The 17,948-nt window shown below is 40.4% G+C and overlaps 1 protein-coding gene across 1 annotated transcript in view; it reads right to left on the minus strand.

Moving 5' to 3' along the window:
- Window positions 1-4,084: 4,084 nt before the first annotated feature.
- METTL16 (methyltransferase 16, RNA N6-adenosine) overlaps window positions 4,085-17,948 on the minus strand; it is a 40,682-nt gene continuing 26,818 nt past the window's right edge. Inside the window, exons 9-10 of the mRNA XM_075196763.1 lie at window positions 11,886-12,056; window positions 4,085-4,942 (exon numbers count right to left, since the gene is read on the minus strand). Of these exons, the coding sequence (XP_075052864.1) occupies window positions 4,319-4,942; window positions 11,886-12,056 (795 nt within the window). The 3' untranslated portion in view covers window positions 4,085-4,318. The remainder of the gene's footprint in view (window positions 4,943-11,885; window positions 12,057-17,948) is intronic.

Below are 17,948 nucleotides of genomic sequence, written 5' to 3' on the forward strand. Positions count from 1 at the left end.
CATCTTGAGAAATCAAACAGGATAAACAAAGAATCTGTCCTACGAATCTTTTCCGTTCTCTTGACATAAATTCGTAGAGCCCTGACCACATCCAAAAATCTCATGTTCTCTGTTCCAGATGCCTGAGGATCCTCTATGAACACAGGAACAACTATCTCCTGGTTTACATGGAAACCAGAAGCCACCTTACGATGGAATTGTTCTTAGAACCGCTCTATCATCATAAAAGACCACATAAGGTTGACGACACGACAAAGCCCCCAGCTCAGACACCCTCCAAGCTGAGGCAATAGCAAGTAGGAAAACCACCTTCCAAGTTAAGAACCGTAACTCTGCTGACTAACGGTTCAAACGGAGGCTCCTGCAGCATATTAAGGACCAAATTATGATCCCAGGGAGCTGTTGGTGGAACATAGGGAGGTTGGGTATGAAGAACTCCCTGTAAGAAAGTCTTAACATCCGGAATTTCAGCCAAACGTCTGTGAAAATACACAGAAAAAGTGCCGACACCTGAACCTTTAGAGATCCTAATCAAAGACCTCTATCCAAGCCATCTTGTAGAAAAGAAAGAAACCTAGCAAGATGAAATGACTCTGAACTGCAGGCCTTACTCCTACACCATTATATATATGTACGCCAGATACGGTGGTAAATTTGAGCCGAAACTTGCTTCCTAGCTTTGATGAGAGTATCAATTACCCTCGAAGAGAACCCTCTGGATTTCCACAGACTGGCCTCAAAAGCCATGCCGTTAAAATCAGCCGGGCTAGATCCTGATGCAAGAATGGTCCCTGAATTAGCAGATCTTTCCGAAAAGGTAACCGAAGACCCTGACCTACTGCCATAAGAATTATTTCTGGAAACCAGACTGTTCTTGGCCAAGCTGGAGCCATCAGAATGACTGGCCGACCTCCCTGTTTGGCTCTCCGAAGGACCCTGGAAACATTGATATGGGGGGAAACAGGTAACCTAACCTGAAGTCCCATGGCATTGTCAACACATCCACTGCCAGAGGATCTCTTGCCCTTGAGCAAAACTCTGGAACCTTCCTGTTGAGACGCGACACCATCAGATCTTGATCTGTGGATGTCCCCACTTGTCTACCAACAACTGAAAAACTTCCGGACGAAGAGCCCATTCTCCCGGCTGAACTTCGTGCCAGCTTAGATAGTCTGCTTGCCAGTTCTGAATTCCTGAAATAAAGACCGCTGACAGCGCAGGAACGTATCTTTCGGCCCAAGCTAAAATCTGAAATGTTACTTCCATTGCTCCTGCACTCTTGGTGCCTCCCTGCCTGTTTATGTACGACACTGCCGTGGCATTGTCGAACTGAATATGAAATTGGCAGTCCCTGCACGACACGCTGTGTTCCCTGCAATGCCCTCAACATGGCCATCAGTTCTAGAACATTTATGTGAAGAGCACACTCCTGCACTGACCAAAGTCCCTGTAGTCTCAGGTGAAGGGCCACTGCTCCCCACCCACTGAGACTGGCGTCCCTGTATACTAAGATCCAAGACCACGGAGCAAAAGACCTGCCTTTCATCAGATTGTCACCATCATCTGAGAGACTGTCTCGCCTCCGAGGATAACAATACTAGCTGACGATCTAACTTCAGATGAGACCCTGTCCATTTCTTCAACATGACCCATTGAAAACACAGAGAGTGGAATCTGCCGCAAGGTAGAAAACAGTTTTCATGCACAGTAGGAACAATGGCCTCCTGCAGGACAGAACCCTGTTCGTCACCTCTTGCAGAGATCTTATCTTGTCTAGCAGGAGGATGAAGATGATCTTCCCCGAAGAGATTGTTTCCTACCTCCAGGCAATCTTGATATAACTATCTGACCTCTGCCAGACACGTCCCCTCAAAAGGTCTGTCTGAAGGAACCAAATCTTGGAGTCCTAGACCTTGGAGTATTGACAGGCAAAAGGTACTCCTTCTCCAAGTTGCCTACGAAATCATCTGGACCAAATAACACTCCACTAGCGTAAGAAAGGGATTCTAACGATCCGCATCCCAAGACCTCAACCATATTGTTCTTCTGGCCGCTACAGCTGTAGCCGAAATAGAAGAAATGGATGCGGAATTCTGGGTTGCCTCATACACGTACCATGCAGCTTCCTTCAGGTGTATAGCCAAGGGAAACAGCTCTGAATCCTGCAAAGCAGATGCCAGCTGGCTATCCCATGCTTCCATTGCACTGGCAACCCAAGTCGATGAAAACACGGGTCTAAAATTTGTACCAGCAGCTGTCAAGACCGAATTCAAAAAAGTTTCCAACTTATGATCAGTCGGATCCTGTAAAGAAGCTTCCAGGAAGCCTCTGCAATCTCTCTCAACTCTGCAGAGGGAGGGAAACGAATGGTCTGTCTTGAAGCCTTCTTAAACAGAGACCGGTCCAGAGACCTAGGACTATTTTTACTAAGCTGCGGGTTTTAAAAAGTGGGGATGTTGCCTATAGCAACCAATCAGATTCTAGCTTTTATTTATTTAGTACCTTCTACAAAATGACAGCTAGAATCTGATTGGTTGCTATAGGCAACATCCCCACTTTTTCAAACCCGCAGCTTAGTAAATCTAGCCCCTAGTCTCTTCCACAACTACAAAACCCAAGGTCTGATGTACTGCTTTAACCAGATCGTCCATACCTTGATATCTAGCACGCTCCTCTGACTCCACTAATGAGGGATCAGAGTCCTCTAACAATTCACCTTCCTCCTCAGAGGATCCCTGAGTCAGACAAGAGAAAAAGCGGATCTGCTGATCTATGTCTTTTATTCTTAGGTAAATGTCTAGGGTTCTCTAACAAATGGTTTAACGATCCAAACTTTTTGCCATTGCAGACCAACCAGGCTACCCCGAAGGGGGCGATACCTGAGACGCCAGGGAAGGAGATTGTCTTACTGCCGAGGGCAAATAATTTGTCATCTCCGTAGACACACCGGAACTAATGGAGGCTATGGTTCCAGAGGTAGAAAGTAACACTGCAGCTACTGCTGGAATTTCATTTGGCTTAGATAATAGCTTGACCAGGGCACTAACCCCCTGTGTCGAAACAGCTGCCCACTCAGGAGGATCTGCAACCTGAATGGAGCTGTCTTTAGGATGCGCCACAACGGACACCGCAGCGCAATCTGCACAAAGCACCCCATGGTCCTAATTTTCACCAGCTAATTTAGCATTACATTTGGCATTTTTAGCACAAAATAAAGCTACCACACAGCAAAAAGTATAGGCACACACACAAGATATTTACACAGAAAATACTAACTAATCTATGAACAAGTCAAAAAGTCAATATTTCCTGAATACTATTCTTTATGAAAAGAGATACAATGAGGTTACTATATTAAGGATTAGAACGATATACCATTATCATTATTTCAAGCACCTATAGACACATATATATAAATATAGGATTGACGGTGCGCTCTAGCGGTATTTCTGCTGGTTTTATCAGTTTTTTTCACTTTGGTTTATCATTCTAATGACATCTATTTAATATTTCGTTATTCTAATTATGACTACATTAAGTGACATTATTTTAATGTATATCAATAAACTTTGAAGTATGTTTTATATTACTACATTGTTCCCTGAGTGCCTCTAAAACACATTTCTGTCCTCTGTAAATATTTGTATTCAGTATCTTGTGTGGGTGCACCACATTTAGGGTAAAGGATACACAATGAAAATTATAAAACTGAGAATCTATTCAATCTGATCCATTTCCTAGAGAGTGCGGGATTTTCCTGGTGCGGTATACTTTGTTTTCTCTAGACCCATGTGATATGTCAGGACACCCTCTGAATAGCCAAAATGCCAGACCCCTGGTAAGTAACATCTGGGACAGAGTTTTACTTAAGATACCCTGCCAAAAATGATCCTTTAAAATAAAATTGTTGAACAATATTAGTTGCCTAAAGAAAACATTTAAAGACTAAAACATTCTCTGTTCTTTCACCTTTGTGCACGATTATATATTGAAAGCAACAGCAGGTATAAAGATAAGGGTAAAACATTGACAAATAAGGAAAACACTTACTGATCAATGTATAACTAACTGATCTGCTCAGCAATTAACTTTTGTTATTTTTTATTTAAATCACACTGGGTATTTCAGTAAATAATTACAGTGGACCGGATGAACACAGATACTCACACTTCAGAACTCATCACCAACTAGTTAGTTAAGTACAAAGTTATTGTTATACTGGAGTCTGGTGGAAGACATTTAATAGTTTTATGCATAAAAAGATACTTGTTAAAAATATAGAAATGCATTTATGTGCTATGGATCACATGTCAAATGGTTAGCTGGTGGCAAGTCTACAAATCTGATTCCGCAAGTAGGTGCACAGCTGGTTCATTAAGTCTCTGTTCTGGCCTTCAACCCAATGCATCTCAACAAGTACACTGGTGGCCTCCTTCTTCACACTCATCAAACATTTAAAAAGAAAAGGAGAGTCACTGTGGGGAGCTGGTTGTGACCCTTCTGCTGTGGCCTGATTTAATTCTTCAGATGATTCATGTTCATCAACATCAGTGATCTGACACTGGGCGGTGTCCTCAGCTTGCTCAAGCAACCCCATGCTCTCTGCCTCCATAGATTCAATATTGGTATCTTCTGGATGTGGGGTTTGATCTGGATCAGAAGTTAAGGGGGCGACACTGATGCGGTCTGATGCAGATGGATCTTTCTCATAAGTGGATGCTGGTCTTTGTGTTGTCTGGGACTCCTGCTCTAAGACTTCCTTAAGTGTTGGTTTATCTTCCTTCCTTGTTAGCAGGAAATCTTCATCAGGAGCACGAGGTAACTCTCTAAGATGCCTCATTCGATCTCTTTTCTTTCTGCGGATATGGACCCAAGAATTTTCAATCGCTGTCAGGAATAAACTTTCTTCTTTTTCCCCACAAGGCACAGGTTTATATTGTACCTGTGAAGTAAACAAAATAACTACGTTATAAACATACAAAATCTAAGAAAGCACTGGACATGTAATTTGTACTTGACAATTACTCTAAACATCATGCAGTCATTCCTAAGAAGCCTACTGGGAGGCGGATTAGCTGGCTCACACATGTACTCTAAGCACTATGTAACCTGATTTACTAACATGTGTGATCAGAGCTGGATGAATCCTAGAAGCCAGCTAGCTAATGCGTTTTAAAGACTTATTGCTGGCGCTTAGCTCTATTGTTTTTTCTTCTGAGGCCAATGGATGGATACACATTATTATTATTATTATTGTAATTTATTTGTTGGGCGCCACAAGGTTTCCGCAGCCCCGTACATAGTACAAACAGTAGACCATACAGGGTTAAACAGTACAGAACGATAAACACAAAGTACCAATGCTTCAGTAACTCCGGGACAGCCATAAGGAGTAAGGACAGAGCAGAAGAACAGGTATGGAGACACGGGGGAAGAGGGGCCCTGCTCATAAGAGCTTACATCCTAAGGGAGGGTGGACAAATCAGACACGAGAGGGAGCTGGTGATGCCAGGGGAGTGAAGGAATAGCGAGCAGAGTAGATAAGGGGTTAAGTGGACAGTTGATAAGCTTTGAGGAACAGGTGAGTTTTAAGTGCTCGTTTGAAGGAGCACAGATTGGGAGCGAGGCGGATGGAACGAGGGAGGTCGTTCCAGTGCAGGGGGACAGCTCGGGCGAAGTCTTGGATTATGGAGTGGCAAGTGGTAATTAGAGTGGAGGAGAGGCGACGGTCATTAGCAGAGCGCAGGGACCGGGCAGGAGTGTGAATGGTGAGGAGGTTGGCGATATAGGGAGCAGTAGACAGGGAGAGAGCCTTGTAAGTGGTGATAAGGAGTTTGAAGAGGATTCTGTAGGGGATGGGGAGCCAGTGTAGGGCATGGCAGAGAGGGGAGGCAGAGGAGGAGCGGCGTGAGAGAAAGACGAGTCTAGCAGCCGCATTGAGTAAAGAGCGGAGGGGGGCGAGATGTGAGAGGGGGAGGCCAGTGAGGAGAAGGTTGCAGTAGACGAGGCGGGAGATGATGAGTGCGTGGATGATGATTTTGGTGGCGTCTTGTGAGAGGAAGGGTCGGATGCGGGCGATGTTGCGCAGTTGGAAGCGACAGGCTTGAGCAAGGGATTGGACATGGGGGGCAAAAGAGAGAGATGAGTCGAGGGTGACACCCAGGCAGCGGAGTTGGGTGACAGAGGAGATGGTACACATATTTGTTGACTCCTTAAAAGATCACATTGACTCCTAGATTTAACAGGCTGGGCCCCTGAATTCTTCATTATTTTGTCCACACTGGGATTAGAACGACACAAAAATGAAGTGAAGCTCAGTGCGATCACAAGGGGAGATTACAGAACAAACCTGAGCTAGAAGCTATGAAAAATTGATAATAAACATACTAATCATCTTACCGTCCAAGAAACTATTATACAACACAATTATTTATAATGGGAGGTAAAAACATCTGGAGGAAGTAAGATATGAATTGAAGGTAGAGACCTAGGAAACCGGCTCTTATATGTTCCTTCAGCCAGCAATACATCTAGAAGAGCTGGTTAATAACATATATACAGCATGATATTTAGAGCAATGTAGCCAACTTTCAGATCGTTTCTTGATCTCATTAGTGCAAGACCTGGAATAATGTCCTCTATGGTGAAGGACATGAGTACCAAACCAGCAACGGTGAGGCAAAATAAATGCTTTACAAATAACAAAAAGTGCGCTACTTAGCTAAAACATATGTGCATGATGGATATAACATATCGGCTGCATAAAATGCTGGTATATACAGAGCAATCAGCATCTACACTGTAAACAGAGACCTTATTTGAGAGTATAGCAAGAAAGGGGCTTTGTCCACGACCTAGATTATAGCAGTACATATCTGGCTTGCAATGGGTTCACCAAGCAGACTCTTCTCTAGAACATATAATGTAGTAAAACTAGGAAAGTACTAGCATTATAAACATGTTACCCATAGTGTTTGCATAGGTTCTCCATACAGGGGTAATATGTGGGAAACCCGACTGTCATGTTTCACAGATAAGAAATCCTGCAATATATTCAGTGTTACTGTATTTTACCACTTTCATCTATTACTCATGTCCATTCTTCCACCCTGAAATCTGAAAACTACAAGATAATTCACTAAAAATGGTGGTATAAAAGGTTGCAAAGTGTATGGAGAAGACAACTCTCTGGGATCAGTGCGATCACATTCATTGCACTGCAGGAATACAAGATTAGCCTAGCGTGGTATCATGCAGGGCACCAGCAACCATTTAATGTGATGTTCTTCTGCATGACTATTACTCAGTGGCACTTTGTCAATGCCTCCTACATGTCAGTAATGTAATGTGTGTATAACTGACTGGGTAACACAATTAATATGTTTGGTTGATTCTTCATTCTGTCTTGGCAGCATCTGATCAATAACAGAGTTTCCAAGCACCTATCCACGTCATGCTAGCCTTCTAGAGAAACCATGCAATCTGCGGGAGATGTAGAGCTCTGCCCAGAACTCTGCGAATTGTATGTGCCGACTATGGTATAATGCACTATACAGCACTGCAATATAATAAATTATATATATATATATATATATATATATATATTTTCTACATTATTTCAATATCCTCTTCGATGCTCTGGACAGCCTTGTCCCCATGCTTCCGTGACTTGATGCTCATTGAGTCATGGGAGCAGCAGATTGCGTGTATGGCTGTTCATGGCAAACATTTACAAAATTGGGTTAATTTGCTACATTATTTTTCAATCATTACTTCATTCATTCTACATTTATTTATCTCGTCAACTCAAACTCAATCTTTCAAAAACTGAATTAATAATATTCCCACCCAAAAACAGAAGCTTCCTGCCTGACATTTCTATTTCTGTTGATAACATGACCATAGATCCCACCCCGCAAGCTCGCTGCCTAGGTGTAATCCTTGATTCACACCTATCCTTTGTTCCCCACATCAACTCTGTATCTAAATCATGTTATATACATCTAAAGAACATTTCCAGAATACTCACAAATCTCACACAAGACACTGCAAAAACCTTAATTCATGTACTCATCATCTCTCGCATCGACTATTGCAATTCCCTCCTTACTGGTCTTCCCAAAATCAGACTTGAACCCATACAATCTATTTTGCATGCAGCGGCTAGATTGATTTTCTTTGCAAACCGTTCTTCCTCTGCTGAGCCACTCTGTCAGTCTCTACATTAGTTGCCTGAATTTCAACAAATCCAATATAAAATTCTTCTAACATACAAGGAGGCCATCAACAAAATTTCACCGACATACATCTCCTCACTTGTCTCAAAATAACTCCCAACTCGACACCTCCATTCTGCACAAGATCTGCGTCTCTCTTCCACTCTCAGCCCATCACCTCATTCCCGGTTACAGGACTTTTTTTGGGATGCGCCCACTTTGTGGAATGTGGGCCCCTGAATTCTTCATTATTTTGTCCACACTGGGATTAGAACGACACAAAAATGAAGTGAAGCTCAGTGCGATCACAAGGGGAGATTACAGAACAAACCTGAGCTAGAAGCTATGAAAAATTGATAATAAACATACTAATCATCTTACCGTCCAAGAAACTATTATACAACACAATTATTTATAATGGGAGGTAAAAACATCTGGAGGAAGTAAGATATGAATTGAAGGTAGAGACCTAGGAAACCGGCTCTTATATGTTCCTTCAGCCAGCAATACATCTAGAAGAGCTGGTTAATAACATATATACAGCATGATATTTAGAGCAATGTAGCCAACTTTCAGATCGTTTCTTGATCTCATTAGTGCAAGACCTGGAATAATGTCCTCTATGGTGAAGGACATGAGTACCAAACCAGCAACGGTGAGGCAAAATAAATGCTTTACAAATAACAAAAAGTGCGCTACTTAGCTAAAACATATGTGCATGATGGATATAACATATCGGCTGCATAAAATGCTGGTATATACAGAGCAATCAGCATCTACACTGTAAACAGAGACCTTATTTGAGAGTATAGCAAGAAAGGGGCTTTGTCCACGACCTAGATTATAGCAGTACATATCTGGCTTGCAATGGGTTCACCAAGCAGACTCTTCTCTAGAACATATAATGTAGTAAAACTAGGAAAGTACTAGCATTATAAACATGTTACCCATAGTGTTTGCATAGGTTCTCCATACAGGGGTAATATGTGGGAAACCCGACTGTCATGTTTCACAGATAAGAAATCCTGCAATATATTCAGTGTTACTGTATTTTACCACTTTCATCTATTACTCATGTCCATTCTTCCACCCTGAAATCTGAAAACTACAAGATAATTCACTAAAAATGGTGGTATAAAAGGTTGCAAAGTGTATGGAGAAGACAACTCTCTGGGATCAGTGCGATCACATTCATTGCACTGCAGGAATACAAGATTAGCCTAGCGTGGTATCATGCAGGGCACCAGCAACCATTTAATGTGATGTTCTTCTGCATGACTATTACTCAGTGGCACTTTGTCAATGCCTCCTACATGTCAGTAATGTAATGTGTGTATAACTGACTGGGTAACACAATTAATATGTTTGGTTGATTCTTCATTCTGTCTTGGCAGCATCTGATCAATAACAGAGTTTCCAAGCACCTATCCACGTCATGCTAGCCTTCTAGAGAAACCATGCAATCTGCGGGAGATGTAGAGCTCTGCCCAGAACTCTGCGAATTGTATGTGCCGACTATGGTATAATGCACTATACAGCACTGCAATATAATAAATTATATATATATATATATATATATATATATATTTTCTACATTATTTCAATATCCTCTTCGATGCTCTGGACAGCCTTGTCCCCATGCTTCCGTGACTTGATGCTCATTGAGTCATGGGAGCAGCAGATTGCGTGTATGGCTGTTCATGGCAAACATTTACAAAATTGGGTTAATTTGCTACATTATTTTTCAATCATTACTTCATTCATTCTACATTTATTTATCTCGTCAACTCAAACTCAATCTTTCAAAAACTGAATTAATAATATTCCCACCCAAAAACAGAAGCTTCCTGCCTGACATTTCTATTTCTGTTGATAACATGACCATAGATCCCACCCCGCAAGCTCGCTGCCTAGGTGTAATCCTTGATTCACACCTATCCTTTGTTCCCCACATCAACTCTGTATCTAAATCATGTTATATACATCTAAAGAACATTTCCAGAATACTCACAAATCTCACACAAGACACTGCAAAAACCTTAATTCATGTACTCATCATCTCTCGCATCGACTATTGCAATTCCCTCCTTACTGGTCTTCCCAAAATCAGACTTGAACCCATACAATCTATTTTGCATGCAGCGGCTAGATTGATTTTCTTTGCAAACCGTTCTTCCTCTGCTGAGCCACTCTGTCAGTCTCTACATTAGTTGCCTGAATTTCAACAAATCCAATATAAAATTCTTCTAACATACAAGGAGGCCATCAACAAAATTTCACCGACATACATCTCCTCACTTGTCTCAAAATAACTCCCAACTCGACACCTCCATTCTGCACAAGATCTGCGTCTCTCTTCCACTCTCAGCCCATCACCTCATTCCCGGTTACAGGACTTTTTTTGGGATGCGCCCACTTTGTGGAATTCCCTCTCTCGCACAGAGACTTTCCTCTAGTCTTCAAACGTTTTCTGAAAACCCACCTCTTCAGACAAGCTTATGATATTTCTCAACCACCATCTTAATTTCCCTAGATTACCCTATTACCACCCTCTACACAGCTAATACAAGACAACAACCCTCTGACCAAAATTACTGTGTGGCTGATCACACAGCCCACTCAATACTTTTACCTTTGCATTCTAGCTGGTCCAATGTGCAATATGATGTAGCACATACCCTTGTGTTTCAAACTCCCATTGTCCCATAGATTGTAAGTTTGCGAACAGGGTTCTCTTACCTCTCTGTCTGTATGTATTACCCAGTATTGTTTTATTAATGTTTGTTCCCAATTGTAAAGCACTACGGAATTTGCTGGCGCAATATAAATAAATGTTGATGATGATTTATTGCATAAAAAGATTTGATTTTTATTGTATCACATCACAAACTACACAAGGCAGCAATTGTTTCCAGGAAAGAGATGTTTTCTTGTGCGCACAAATGACACGTACATGTAACAACTGACTGTCATGTATGTTAAATGCAAGTGACACTGAGGGTCGCCTTAGGTTTACTGAGGGTGACAAGCCATACCCAATTGAAAAAATTCTGCATATAGGGGTTAACAAATATTGCATTGCTTTATATTTTTATTCCATACATTTGTAAATTAGTTTATTGCCCAAAACACATAGTGCTCCTTCATTACTCTGCCAAATCTAAGGCTACAGAGAAGGTAGCATTATAAAAAGTCTGCAATAAATGGGATTGATTAATTTATTGCACAGAAATGCATTAAGTGGAGGAGGTCAGGGAGTGAAATCAAGAGCAAGCACTGAAAGGGCTGCAAATAGTCAGATAAAGTGTAATATTGATGTTACATCTACACGAAAACTATGGAAACCACTTAGCAACTAGCTCATATCCGGTATGTGCAAGATGGCAATGAAAGCAAATGTCTTATTGGTTGCTATTTTTTAATGTAGATCTGCACCTGCGACACGAGAATCAGAATCCTAAATGAGTGCTCAGCTCACAGTACAAACAGGCTGATGGTTTAAAGGGAACGCTACAACCTGTGGCTATTAAGCATAAATGCAACCTGAACTAGCCAATAGCCTAGTCCATGTTTCACTCTTTTGTAAACAAGTTATTTTCCCATTTTATTCATTCTGAGACCTAATCACAGGCATTCTTTGTACCACACTTTGTTTTACTCATCTCCTACCTTAAGATCTGTAAGTATTTTCTTAATGCAGTCTGTGAGCACTGCAATGTTTTCCCAGTCTTCCGAGCAGCTAGTAGACTTGTCTTTCAACATCTTCACTGTAGAATCTAGCACAGAAAACACCATGGGCTTACGTGGCTTCTCCAGTTTCCTTTTCTTAGAGGGAGGATTCTAGATTAGAAAATACAATTTGAAACAAAATTAGCACATCACAGTTTACATGCATACAACTTAACAGGGGATGTTAGAATTATTTTTGTTAATGGAATCACTCAGACTCCTTGCTATGTCAGCACTGACCAGGGCCTGGTGTGTTACCTGTGGTCAGAATATGCTTAAACAGAGAACCACCTAATTTATTGATGCAGAACGACAAAGCTCCTCATAATAAAAAGGAGTTTAATTATTATGTTTAAGTCCAGCTGTCACATGGAATCCCACAAATGGTAAAGCCCCCAATGCATTCGAATGACTGTTGTATTTCATATTTGTAAATGGCTCATGGAAAACCATTCAGCCCCGAACCCGGCAGTTATGATCGGATCTACAATTTTCAAGTGTTTTTAAAATATATTTTGCATGTATTAATTCTGTCAGGCAATATGCACAATAAAGCCACAACCACCCGAGTGGTTAAGATATGGGTGATCAAAACAAAAACAAAAAAAGTACCAGCTGCCATGACCACACCTATGCATGTGATATCGCTGAAAGGATATGGAGACATGGCATAGAGGAGGTAATAGACATGTCTTTCATGTAGGTCATTTGCTTCATAGACGACAACTGTGTTACTCAACTCGTGCAGCCGACCAAGACCAGAAGTAGAGGAATACTCAAGGCTTTCCTATCATTCACTCAGTCAATACTAATAAATCCCCAAACGTTTTATCTATGTGTAGGTACCAATAGCCAGAAACACAAACAACTGTTATTTGCTCCAAATATAAATGTAAAAGGTCGTTGGAGGTCGTTATCGTGTGTGCAGTTCTGTACCACTAGATGGAGCCCTACAACTACAATATATGTTCAGAAAACAAGGGCTGCATCCACCCTTTCTTGGGCATATATATGCTTACTGTACATATTACTAAGCAATACACATTGTATGGAAAGATCATGAATAAAGTCTGCTAATTCTGCAAACAACATATCCAGTGTGATCCTGTTTTATGCCCGGGTGCGGTCTGTTGTGCTGTGTCACATGCAGAATGTGTTATTGATCAGTATGCTATTACATACCAGGGTTTCACAGATGCAGAACATTTCATTCATGTCGCTGCTATGGAAGTGTGAAAAGCCCATACTTATCAGTATAATGATCAATGATTTCTAAGCTTGCAGCAAACGTCTCTGCTACATAAAACGGCTATGTGAATGAGCACCAAAAAAATAAACTTAAACTCTCTAATAATAAGCAGTCTGACAGAAATGGTGATTGGATAGAGCAAGTGGCTACATGTGATATGAAAGGATTTCCCCATGTACAGCACTTTACAAATGACTCTGTTACCCAAAAAAATCCACTCAGCTTTCAATTTTACAAGTAATGTCTGGACGGAAACATGTATCTCACAATTGTATATTTTTGGTTCTCCGGTCTATGCAGACGTATAAATGAGTGGGTTTATTTTCAGTTGGTTTTGCCGATATAATGTTTAATTTATTTTTGTGGTATCGTTGAATGAACGGAATCTCAGAGCTGGAATTCACACTCAGCATTCTGCTACATCTGGCACTGGGATAGAGCACATTATAGCTTCTGACTCCCAGAGCTTCCACAGGAAATATTATTTTACCACCCATAGGGCAATGCTTTAAAGGGGGAATATGTAAGACTTCAGAAGACAGGGCAAGCACTGTGTGACATGCACAGCCTTGCTTAGTTATGTATCAAATCAGAGAATGAAATAACATTTCTTGTACAAGTTCTTCTCCTTCTCTCTATAATATATATTTGGCCGCGCACAGCTAGACGTGTCCTGGAATTCTGATTACTCTTTTATGATGCAAAAAAGTAGCTGTAATTAGGTTATATCAGTAGCTTTTTGAGAATATTTGCATACAATTTTTATTTGGTTTGCTATTGGCTCACTTGTGTAAGTAGTGCGGGGTGATTGGTTGGGTTGGATTCTTGAAGTCTGGTATCCTTGCTGTCACATGTTTTACGCTTGACAACTATATATACAGGTATGTTTTAATAATTTCTCTGCTTTGATAAAGGTACAATGTAGTAAAGAAATGTTGGTGACTTGCTAGATTAATGGTATAAAGTGTAAATGTCAAGCAGAGCTGAACATTAATATTAATACAATACTATTACACTATATACAGACATAGGACACAATATCTCCCCACATGACCCGATCACTGGATATGATCAAAATACAATTTTACAGAATTTTAATTATCCATATTTAATACACTAACTTGTTCAATGTACAGAGTGAGAATGTATATTGACAATAGCATCCAGCAACCAAAATAAGAGACCTAAATGGCCAATATTAAATAAAAAAAACTCTGCCATATTATTAGGAATACATCTTCGAAACCTGGGATCTTTGAATGCATTCAGAATACTCAAAAGTTCCATACTGGAACATTAGCCATCTGATTCATAGAGGCAAGAGGCCTTGCCCTCTCCATATTCACATTAGAAAAAAAGGTTAAAGGTCCAGGTAATTTTAGGATTACTGTATCTGGTGGTTGTATGAAGAAAGGTAGCACACCCACATTCACTATTACTGTCCTGCTCCAACCTACTGATTTCATACAAAACTTTAATAATCGTATAAAATAATTTAATAATTTTGGCCGCTAGACTAGTTGCAAATATACAGATATAGTATTTACTATTTTATTACTTATATTGTTGATTTTATCCATCAAGGACCCTGAACAGATTTGCTTTGTGATTCTATAATAGCTCTTTCATCTGTACATTAAAGAAAGTGAACAGGAGCATTTTTTAAGACCACAATTGAACACCAAAATCATGTAGCAAATCTAGTAATATTGGATTCCTTTTATTGATAACCGCAGGGACACAGCTCATGCGGTTCTGGAGAATGTGACCAGACGCTATTTTATCGTCAAGCTATTTGCAATGGCGCTATTATTATTTTATTTATTTTTTTAAGCATTTCTGAGTCTTGCAATGCAGCTATAAATTGTTTTTAATATCTATTCTGAACCAAATTCTTTAAAATTGTTACGAAAATAGGAAAAAACAAATATGTAGCACTACAGCTTTAAATGGTTAGACAGGCTGTAAAAACAATCAATTCTATCAAGCCACGCTCGGCTTGAAATCACAGTTAGTCATCCTTTAAGACCTTTCACTGGCTGCTTACAATCATACCAATTTAATGCCAACCCTCTGAATTGTAATTGCCAGGCTAGACATCTGCAGTTAACCCCCAACCCACGTTCCAAAAAAAAAAAAAAAAAAAAAGCTTGAAATCGATAGACAACATATTCTCTTAGCCTAGGCTACAAAAGGTGCCTGCCGGGTCTACCAAGACACAATCTTACGTTCATTGTTTCACACCAGCCTATGATTATGCCGATAGTGTGATAGAAGCTGTCAGCCAATGCCTTTTTAATTTGATAAGCCCCAAAAAAATCAGTGTGCATGTCTAATCCTTCAGACAAATGGGCATTAGCAGGCCAGTCTGTCACAAGACGGCTATACAAAAGGTATTTATCAGACACAAGGCTGGGAGCACGTTCACCCACAGGCTATATGCGAGGATTGTCAAACCACCTTATGATGGAACACAGCCGACATATCCTCAGTAATGGTAGAATCGAGCAGTATAAACCGATTATTTTAATAGGAACGTGAAATATTACAAACCAAAAGGAAAAAAAAAAAAAAGTGCAGCAATGCAGTACTTGATTTATCTGTTGAAAGTAGGAGTACAGGATCTTTGTCCGGATGAGATTGGAGATAAGATTGGGGTTTAGGATTTTCTGGATATGGGTTTTTTGCTCTAAGTAGGAGCACCATGCCTTAAATCAAATGAAACATTTAAAAATGCAGAGCTCCTCACACTAATAAGAAGAAACATTTCATGGTCATTTACCTTTTTTTTTCCCCCCTTTCCGTATTCTGGATAAGAGCTCACATACCTGTACATATCCAGCCATGTGAGCAGTGGTATATCATCTATACACTCTGGCATAGGACTAGTACCACACCCTGTCAATATAATCTATAATGTAAATAATAATAACAAAAAAATAATTCTACAGCTCATGTTACAGGGAGCTGTGGAATGCTGTCTGCAGTGCTATATCATCATCATTTATTTATATAGCGCCACAGATTCCGCAGCACTGTACAGAGCTCGTTCACATCAGTCCCTGCCCCATTGGAGCTTACAGTCTAAATTCCCTAACATACCCACACACAGACACTAGGTTCAATTTTGAAAGTGGACAATTAACCTACTAGTATGTTTTTGGAGTGTGGGAGGAAACCGGAGCACCCGGAGGAAAACCACGCAAACACAGGAAGAACATACAAACTCCACACAGATAAGGCCATGATTGGGAATTGAACTCATGACTCCATGGCTGTGAGGCAGAAGTGCTAACCACTTAGCCATGTGCTGCCCATATAATATAATATATATAATAGGGTTACTAAGAGAAAGTCTAGTGTGCATAGAACAATGCTTCCTGCCACACAAACAGCACTCAGATGCCCTCAACATCTGAAAATATCGCATACGTTTTGTGTCACCAAACATTCAGTCATGCAAAAGAAAGCCCTTCAATTTAGTAGGAGGCAGTTACAAAGGTGCTAATTTGTGAAAGGAAATCTTAATATGAATATAAAAGTCAGTACATGGCTCAACTATACTCATGAGCCTCAAAGGGTTTATTAAAATGAAAATATAATTTACACCAAACAAGTTGGATTAGTGATTTAATAATTACAAAATAGAGTATGCCTTATTCCACCCCCCACCATCCATCCACGTTCCAATGTTTAAAACTTGTACCTGAGTAGGCCGACTTATATTGAAATTATTACATTTTACCTCAGTAAAACGTACTTCACCATAAAGCCCTGAAACTGTACAAACGTTGAAAGTGAAATGTAATGTCATAGTCACCACACTTACATGTATTGCTGGAGAGTAGTGGAACACTCCACACAGTTTATTTGTATATATTGGTTTGAAAATCGTGGTCCTAGCCTAATTTATATCATGTTAGTCTACATATTTTACCACCATCGCATAATTTAAACAGCCTAGCGGTCTATTTGCTTAATGGTCTGCAAAGGGTCCACACACATTCTAGTTTGCTAAGTTTTTAGGTATTCTTGATCATATTCAAACCCGCTATGTCAATACAAAGCAGACATTACTGAGGAGAAAAGCAAATCAGACAAACCCACAACCCTGTGAAACAGCAGTAAAACTGCACCATTGCCAAAGACAGGTATCCCTGTGGGAGCGGAATCTCCTGGACCTTCTCATGGAAACAGTCAGACAAAATGTCGCCACAGACATCACCAATCAATTAAATTGTTGTCCGCAAAATAATATGCCATAGAACCTAAACTATATATAGTACAAATTCTAGACAGTTACTTCACCCATATTGCACAATCAATATATATAATTATTCATGGTAAGGCAACTAAACCAAGGTTTATTATAGGCTGTACATAACTGCACTACTTAATTAGTAGCCCCTTATATGTTTGTTTGTACATACAGTTGCAAGCTACTAATTCAACAGAATCGGTGCTTGTCTAGTACATTTACTGCAGCGTGTAGCTGAACCCATCCACCATGCCATCTTTCAAGGGTTGCTGTAGTGGAAATGTTCATTTATTAAAAGGACATGTCCACTTTTGAGGATATTTTTCCCCCCCACCTACTGAGCACTACCTGGATATGATGAAATAGGCCTGGGGGAGGAAACTGTATATAGACACACAACCACGACCACTTCCACCCCCGTGCAAATAACTATGGTAAGGGATCACTTTGGTGCAGCTCCTGGGCTTATCTGGCCAGTTCTTAAACTACTCAAACA

Source organism: Mixophyes fleayi, chromosome 2, assembly GCF_038048845.1.
Source record: "Mixophyes fleayi isolate aMixFle1 chromosome 2, aMixFle1.hap1, whole genome shotgun sequence".
Lineage (NCBI taxonomy): Eukaryota > Metazoa > Chordata > Amphibia > Anura > Limnodynastidae > Mixophyes > Mixophyes fleayi.